Consider the following 9,321-nt stretch of genomic DNA (forward strand, 5'->3'; position numbering starts at 1 on the left):
AAGCTTAAGATGATATATATCTAATATAAATAATTTCATAATTAAGTTATGAAAATAAGATAAACCACTTCTCATTACTTAATTTCTAATAAATAATACAGAATAAAATATAGTTAAGATTATAATTTATGAAGTAAGGAATATGGTAAAAGGCCTGTTATTCCTTCACTAAATGTTTTGGGGAGATTGAACTCTGATGTTTGACTTTGGGGAATCACTAATAAGCTTGTATAAAAATCAGAAAGAACATTTTCATCTTGGTCAAAATTTTCTTATGTATTTAATGAAAAAAGAAAGCTATATACTGCTAAAAACTAATCAGATGGAGAGTTGACATACAGTTTTATTTTTATATTAGCAAGTAAAAAAATATGTTTTATATAATGAAATGAGGCTAACTAATTTTTATATAAATATTTCAGAATGAGTTGATAGATTTTACCTAACTTGTTGAGTAACAAACACTAAATCTATAGTCTGAAAGAAATCACATAATTTTTATCCATAGGATTTAGCCATCCTATCTTTAAAAAAATACAGTTTCACTTAAAAGAATCACTGTCATCTATATTGCTTTTATTGTTCAAAAGTATTCTTTGTTTAGCTAACAGCATGTCCTGTGGGGTGGTATTAAGAAGAACTGCAGGGAAAATGCTTCTGCTAACGTAATTTTTTAAATTGTTCAGGCAGGGTTTTGGACTCATGGAGAATCCTTATACGGTTCTTGCTGTAGAGCCCCTTGGAAAATCTTTGTATATCCTTGGGTTTATTACTCTTCACCTGGTTTGAAGATCTCTGTACTAGTCAGGAGATAAGGATCTAACCTAAGACTGTAATAGCAGTATTGGTTAGGAGACTGATTTGAGACATTTTTAAGACATACTTTAGTGGCTCAGTAGACTTGGGAGTGAAAGATGAGTCAAAAATAATTCTTAAGATTTCCATTTTGGGGAGTTAGATAGATTGTGATACCATTCATTGCATAGAGAAAATAAAATAATCAGCAAGTGTCAGAGAGGTGGGGATGGAGTTCTTTTTGCCTGTGCAGAACTTTAATATGGAAATGTTCAAAAAGTCTGAAACACAAAAGAAAGGTCAAAGATAGGGTGGTTATAAATTTGGGAGACTGTAGTATATAAGTGAATGATACTACCTAAGGGAAATTTTTTTTAGAGAGGAAGAGATCTGGTGATGGAACCTTCGGGGAAAGGTTAACACAGGAAATGAACCTCTCCACAAAAGCAGAATAGAAAGAAAACAGTTTCATTACTGAATAAGCAGTAATCCAGAAAGTAATGTGCATCATAAGCAATCTGCTAAGAGATTACAAAAACAGAAAGAAATCTCACCCTTTTATAAAATGGCCAACGTGTTCTCAGGATAAACAATAACTACTCCTCAAGTAAGAGGACTTGACAGCACCATCTGTCACACATTGTTCATCCTAAATTCACTTAGTAATAGGAGTGCCCATCTGTGTTAGCTAATTGGCTTTATCCAAAAGAAAAATAAACTTCTCATATCTTTATGATAGGAGATAGTTTTGCAACTTGAAGGATACACCTGCCCAAGTTAGGCTCCTGCACTGCCATTGAAACTGGGAGGTAAGGGCATGATAATCCTTAATGATTACATTCCAAAGAGGTAGTTCCCAGGTTCTTGAGAAAGACATTCCTGTATGTAAACCTGGCAAGAGGCTTTTTAAGCAAAAGCTTTTAAAAAGATTTTTACATAAATTTCAAAGAGACAGAGAATTCACAATTTTAAATTTTCTAAAGTAAATGCTCTAAGAAAAGAGGAGAGTCTTTTCTCTCCTTTTCCACATGGACTTTTTTTTTTTTAACTTTGTATTTATCCTTACATAAGTAATGGGAAAGAGAAAAACAGCCTTGGAGATGAAGGGGGAAGTTACAAAGAGTGCTTTCATGAAAGCCACAGCAAGAGAATATTTTTCAAGGGTTGAGGGAGTAGTACTGCCTTCTAGGAGGTTATATTCCATTTGTGGGATAACACTAGCATATATTTTAAAATAACAAATATGTAACTTTTTAAAAAACTAAATATAAAAAGAATATGACATTACATGGTTAATTGTATAAGTATAGACTATAAGTACTTTAGAATTTCAGTAGCATGAGGTCATTATGACCTTAAGTAGTCAGAGGATTTCTGGAAGTTGGATTTTGAAGGAGAGGTTCATTTTATGTAATTCATATTTTAAACCTCAGTCTAAAACAGATCTCCATTGCAATTCTCTGTAATAGGATAAATTTAGCAATGGTACCATGATATTCATAATCCATTGGCCAAAATTCTCAGTTGGGTAGTGTTGATACTTGAGTAGATGACACCATTTTCCCCTATGACTTTCTATTTTCTGTGCTCCCTCTCACAATCACCCCCTTTCAGATTAACAGGTTATTTCTTTTATATGTTAGTAGCTTCAAGTCTTCTCCAGCTTAAAAGGCACTTTTTCTCTAGGATTCTTATCTGGATTCATTTTAAGCTTAACTTGCAAAGATCAGCTATTTTTCAGTTCTTGGAAGGTACTTTGCAGTTAACCCTGATGTTACTGAGACAAACATTATTTATTTTGGATTTTAGTTATCTTTGTGTTTTGGAGGTTCCCAAGCCCACCCTCAGGTTTGATGATTCACTAGGAGGACTCATAGGACTCAGCGTACAGCCATAAGCATGGCTATGACTCATTATAGGAAAAGGATGCAAAGCAAAATCAGCAAAGAGAAAAGGCGTCTGGGGGAACACCTGGAAGAAACCAAGCTCAAGTTTCTAAGTGTCCTCTCCGAGTAAAGTCATATGGGACACACTTAATTCCCCCAGCAATAAACTGTGACAACATGTGTGAAATGTCATCTACTAAGGAAGCTCATTAGAGACTCAGTGCCCACAGTTTTTATTGGGACTGGCCATGTAGACATTCTCTGCCTGGCACATTAACAAGATTCTAGACTCATTTGTTTGCAGAAATGGTTTAGGTACAGTGAGCCACTTTTATTATCATTTAGGGAATTGTGGAAACCCTCCTGAAATCTAAGATCCCAGGTACTGGTCAAGTGTCAACACTGCAAACAGACCTTTTTGAAGATGGCAGCCTCAGACCTGCTGTGTTAACCCTTTTCTCTACAGCTTTTTTTTTTTTTAATCCAATGATTTGCAGATAAAATCAAGAATTGACACATCAAGTAACTGTCTTTTAAATATACTACAGGTATGCGCCAGAATCACTGACAGAGAGCAAGTTTTCTGTGGCCTCAGATGTTTGGAGCTTTGGAGTGGTTCTGTATGAACTTTTCACATATATTGAGAAGAGTAAAAGCCCACCAGCGGTCAGTTTGCTTTTTATTTACTCTCAAGTTTTTTTTTTTAACATGAGAAAAGCTTTTTCCAAAGAATAATATAGTAAGCTTAGGGTTATTTTAGAGCTCCTATTGCTTATTTGTAAGACAGCAAAATAATCCCAACAAAATAATCCCAAACTTATTTGGGATTTGATTATCCAACAAAATAATCCCAAACTTATTCATTAAATTAACTTGATGTTTTAAAAAGTGGGGATTGGAGTACTATTTAGTATATTCTCTTAATATTATCTTCAGTAAATCCGATAAACTCATTCATTCCAGGAATTATTGCAAAAGTTAAACCTTTTAAAGTAATATTTTTTCTGCTCATTGTATAATTTTAATATAGGAAAGTATAAAAAAGAAAATAAAAATAATCTCTAATTCAACTACTCAGAAATAACCACTTTAATACCACTTTAATAACCACTTTAATGTTTTCTTACAGGCTTCTTTTAATTTTATATATAAAAGCGAAATTTTATTAAAAAGATTTCTTTTATAACAGGTCATACTGTACAGTTTGCTATCCTGCTTTTTCATTACATATTATAGCATGAATGTTTTCCTATATTAGTAAATATTTACTGCAAATATGACTTCTAATTCCTTGGTAGCATTTCATCATAAGGATATAATTTCTGGACAATTATTTTCTATTTTTCAGTCTTTTAAGTAACACTTCATTGAACATAGTGCACATCCTTATATATATTTATGTTCATCTCTGGTTGTCATCTTAGAGAGTAAAAGTATAATTATAGGTGAAACGTTATGAACTCTTTTATAGGATTTTCATTATTTCAAAATGCTTTCCAGGAAAGCTGTACCAGATTAGACTCTCAGTAGCTGTGCATAGGGGTATACGTTTTATCATTTGCCAGTGTTGACTATTATATTTCTACACAGTTTTGCCAGATTGATGGGAGAAAAGTTGTACCTATTGGATTTTAATTTGCATTTCTGCTATTAGTGTGATTGAATACATATTTATTGGGTGTTTGGGGTGAGTCTGTGCGTGTGTGCATTGTATCTTCATGTACTTTGCCCATTTTTATATTGGTAATTTTTCTTACAAGTATATAAGAGCTCTCTGTGTTTAAATAAACGATGTGTTCATTGTAAATACTTCTCTAGCTTATGGTTCAGGCTTCAATTTTATGAATTTTAAACATAGAACTTCTCTTCGTTCCATTTATGCTTAAATATTCATTCTGTATTTTCTTTTTATTATGTCTTCTTTTACATTAAACTTTTTATTTCACCTGAAATGTAATATGGTGTGTTAAAACAAAGTAAGTGTTTTTAGTTCACTGGTTTTGAACCTTTTCAGGGAATTTGTGCTGAGTATGTTACAGTTATGGAAATGGCATTATAGACGTTCCACATTTAACAATCTTTTCTGAACTATGACTGAAAACAAAGTTTTTGAAGTTAAAATAGTCTGTTTTTAAAATGTTTCCAGGTAAGGAAACATACAGGATTTTTCCCATTTACTGGAAGAAGTTGAGAAAGAATTCTGATTCAAATTAAATGTACCAAAAATGTGTCATTGAAAAGTGGGTTTGTGTTTCAGGAATTTATGCGTATGATTGGCAATGACAAACAAGGACAGATGATTGTGTTTCATTTGATAGAACTCCTGAAGAATAATGGAAGATTACCAAGACCAGATGGATGCCCAGATGAGGTAACAAAAAATTTTTTTTATCCGCAGTAATCATGCATTTTCTTTCTCTCTTTACCCAAGGATTTCAGGTCAGTTTATGTAATTTAATTTGCTGAGGTTGTAGAAAAATAGCATAATCATGACTGTGGATATAGGTATATCCATGACACATGCCTGTACAGGCAAATTAAGTGGGAGTTCTGAATTTATGTCTTCACCAATTAAAAGATGGCACTTTGTGTTCATTGTAAGTTTGGTTTATTTTCCCTTTTACAGATTTATGTAATCATGACAGAATGCTGGAACAATAATGTAAACCAACGCCCCTCTTTCAGAGACCTAGCTCTTCGAGTTGATCAAATAAGAGACAGCATGGCTGGATGAAAGAAATGAACTTCACTCTGAGACCAAAATAGACTTACAGAACAAAGTGTTGTATTTCACATTACTGTGGACTGTTACTACATATATCATTATTATGTATATCATGACTTTAGCCAGCAAAAGTGTGGAAATATCTGCTCAGAGCTTTCAAAAGTTTAGTGAGTTTTTCTTCATGAGGACACCAGCCAAAGACACTGATGAAAAGTCCTTAGCAAAGAGTTTTGTAAAAAGTTTCGTGAACCTAATCAGTCAGTTAATATCACCTTTGGCAAAAGAAGAAACTTAGACTTTTTTCAACTCAGAATTATGAGAGATGAAAAAATTGTAAATGTTTAATATGCACAGAATACGTATGTACAGTTTTTACCACAGTGAATGTATAATACCTTGGCATCTTGTGTGATGTTTTACACAAGAGCTGGTATTCATAAATAATGTTTTCTAATTTTTCCATAGTTGATCTGTAATAACTTCACTGTACAAATTAAGATGCTCAGATAATTGAATAAGCACCTTTGTGTCCTTGTTCATCTATATCACTGGCCAGCAATATAAGCAGGTGTATACTTTTAGCTTGTTGTTCTATGTACTGTAAATATTTTTCAAAGCAAAGGGAACAAATGTTTAGTTTTATTTGTATAGGGAATTTCCCTGACTCTAAAGAATACATTTTGAAATGGAACAAGTTTACAAAGATATAACACAATCTATTTTCTTATTTCTCTCCCTTGTATCTGTTTGTGGCGAGTATGTTTTTTAAATAGAACTATCTCCAGGCTTTTCTAAGACTACAGTGAACAGTTTTCTTTTAAAATTTTGAGATGACGAATGCCAGGAATATTGTCATCCCTTGAGCTACTGGCTGCCAATAAGACTCTTCAATCCCTGGGACCTATATTCATGGATTAAATTTAAGTGTAAGCCATAAAATAGATTGTTTTTCATATATATAAGCCTATTAAGATGCACAGTGGGTTAGGAATTTTTTTCTAAAGAATGTATATTTTAGGGATTTCAGAAATCTATTGCCGTTATAAAAGAGATTTTCTTTTGTTAGATTCTTACAAGGGAGAAATAAGAGTAAATTGGTAAAAAAAAAAAAAAGTATGCTTGTTAATTTTATTCAAGAATGCCAGTAGAAAATTCATAATGTCTTGAAGAAAAATCAGCATTTTTCACCTGAGTATACAGGGTCGTTTGTTACTGTTGTCGTTTGTTTTAGTGCTACTCCATTTTAGACACCATACCTAAAATTTGGTGGGGTTTTTTGTCTGTGTGTTATTTATACAAAGTTTAAAATACTTGGCATTTTGGTTAAAAAGAAAATAGTTTCTTTATTTTCAATGCTATATGCTTTTTTTCTTTTAACTTGAACTTAAGACTTTTGATTATCTTTCTGTTTTTTGGAGCTGGTTTTAAAATGAATATTATATAAGAAAAAAATGCCTCACATATAAAGTTTGAGTTTTTTGTTGGAAGGAAAGGGAAGAAATGCTTTTTGTGCTATCTTTAAAGCATTTTACCAAATAGTAGTTACACCAAATGCACAAATCATCTAAAATAATATATTAGATTTTAAAAGATTTCTGGTAAACATTATATTTTGATGAAAGTTGAATATAATTTTTGTTTAATTTGTAAAGACTCCTCCAGGATCTCTGTATGTAATGCATTTAAGAGATCTTCTGTTCTGCTACTTTTCATGTAAAAAGTAGCATATCATATAATATGTTTGATTGCAGATTTTTGTACTAAAACTTAAGTACCTAAAAGTAGATTCTTAAAGGTTGATAACATTTTGTTTATAAAAACAAGGATGTTAACTAGGTTTCTTTTTTAAAAGTTTTTCTTTTAATGTTTCCATTTTTAGTTTTAGGAGAAAAATCCCACATAAACATCTTAAGTTTTTAGAATGGGATGACAGCCTTATTGTAAAATTCTAAGTTTTCAAGAAAATTATTATTTATTGAGGGTTTGTGATGTTTTAAATTTTGATTCTGACCATACATAAAAGGAAATTAACCATGCAGCTGTTTAGTTGATTCTGCACAAGACACAGGTAAGTCAGTATTGTACCAGTTAATGCCAAAATGTTTCTTCAAAGTAATACTCTTCAGAAATGAGCGTAAAGATTTTCTTAAAATTCTGCAATTCTGTAAATATTCCAGTATTCTAAGTTACACAGTCTTTATATAAATAATTCCCTATATCCATGACTGCCTGCTTTGGGAAATGGTCACTTTTTCATGTTATTTATGTATGCTGCCAGTAGCACTATAATTTGCTATGGAAGAGTGCTTTCTTACAACCCAACCCAAGACTTCTGCTTTAAAGTCAAGTGAAATTTTTATCAAAACCGTAACTCCTGATATTTAAATTTTATTTAAAGAGTTTTGTTATAGAGTAGACTTTAGAAAATACCTATAGTTCTATACCTGGGGAGCCATTCTCTTTGGGGTGGCATGATGTGGTCAGATTGAGACTGTATTATTTTCTTCATTGTGCCTTTAGCATGTTCCCACAAAACTGAAATACTCATGTAATAAATATTCAGAAGTTATTTTCTTTTGTATTGTCACCTAACCAAGGAACTGCAGGTACACACATTGATTTAGGGATGTTCAGAGAAAGACTTTTGTAAAGTAAACTTACCTTTCATTTTAAAAGAAATGCTTCCTAAGAGTGCTATCAACTACTTTGTGCTGCTTATGACCACTGCTATATCCACCCTAGGTCTGGTATGTAAATTATTTCTAATGAAAGTTTCTCTAATTTTCCAGTACAACTTACTAAAGATCTTTAATCTCCTATATTAGAATAAATAATAACAGTAAGTCAGCAGAATTATCCAAACAAAAGACTAGGTTATATGAGATAATCTTCATTTTATTTAAGAAAAAAAAAAGTATAAATATCAGAAAATACTTTATATTGACACCCTGATTTGGGTTGGTTGTACTTAATTTCAAGATAACTAGCTGCTAACTGTTTTACGATACTGACAGTAACATTACAGATTTCAGAATGACAGTGAGAGAGTTTTTAAACTTTCACATTAGTCAAATGCATATGATATGCACATCACATTGTATACCTAAATATTAAAATTACCAATTTTGTTTTACTTTATTACAGTATGTTCTTCATAGGTTAAGAAATTAACTTCTACTGTGCTTATGCTAGATGGCATTGCTTAGTGCAGGCCCTAAATATTGTTCTTTTCCAGTCTTACAAAATTTATAAGGAAAATTCTTATCTCCAACTGAAACACCAATTGTTATTAATATATCTTTAAAAGTTTTTAATTATCATTTTCTATTATAAGGCCTTTCTTTGCATAGCAAATTGCTTAACATCTTATTTTGAACTGGAACAGATTTATGACATGAGGTCATTAAAAGAGCTTCTAGGAGTCTCTGTTCCAGTTATCCATATTCTTAGTTTTTGTGAATATGTGTTATGTTTTTAATACCTGTACTAGGAAGCACTCCTATAGATGCTATTTATTGGGGTCAAGCAAGTCAACTTTGAGCAGTGTGAACAGACAGTAGCATAGCTTTTAAGTCTGACAACAGGTAAATAGCATTAATAAACAGAACAAGGTGGTAAGGAAAAGGCATATAGCAGGATTTTATAGAGACAGCAGGCAGCTGGAAAGGCAACTTACCAGTTGCAGATGATAAGCAGAACAAGTACACTAAAAACACAAATGAAAGTATGCAATAGAAAGGTTTTTCATCAATTATCCTTTCAAGATCATAGTTGAAAATGTTTAGGTGCTTTTCACACGCAAAAAGATAAGTGTTTTTAATGAAAAAGTTTAGGGTGTTTCAAATGCTTGGAATATATGTGAATCTCAGAGCATGAATTTTCTAGTAGCATGGAGTATAAGCTTGTGAGTTGCAA

General features: G+C 32.0%; 1 protein-coding gene across 2 annotated transcripts in view; it reads left to right on the forward strand.

The window, feature by feature from the left end:
* JAK2 (Janus kinase 2) overlaps positions 1 to 7,624 on the forward strand; it is a 153,046-nt gene extending 145,422 nt beyond the window's left edge. The window contains exons 23-25 of one of the 2 annotated variants that reach the window (XM_024734235.1): positions 3,230 to 3,347; positions 4,939 to 5,052; positions 5,308 to 7,624. In XM_024734235.1, the coding sequence (XP_024590003.1) occupies positions 3,230 to 3,347; positions 4,939 to 5,052; positions 5,308 to 5,415 (340 nt within the window). In that variant the 3' untranslated portion in view covers positions 5,416 to 7,624. The remainder of the gene's footprint in view (positions 1 to 3,229; positions 3,348 to 4,938; positions 5,053 to 5,307) is intronic. The other variant, XM_024734236.1, reaches the window with a different exon arrangement.
* Positions 7,625 to 9,321: the final 1,697 nt, after the last annotated feature.

Source organism: Neophocaena asiaeorientalis, unplaced genomic scaffold (assembly GCF_003031525.2).
Source record: "Neophocaena asiaeorientalis asiaeorientalis breed wild unplaced genomic scaffold, Neophocaena_asiaeorientalis_V1.1 scaffold256, whole genome shotgun sequence".
NCBI classification, from domain to species: Eukaryota; Metazoa; Chordata; class Mammalia; order Artiodactyla; family Phocoenidae; genus Neophocaena; species Neophocaena asiaeorientalis.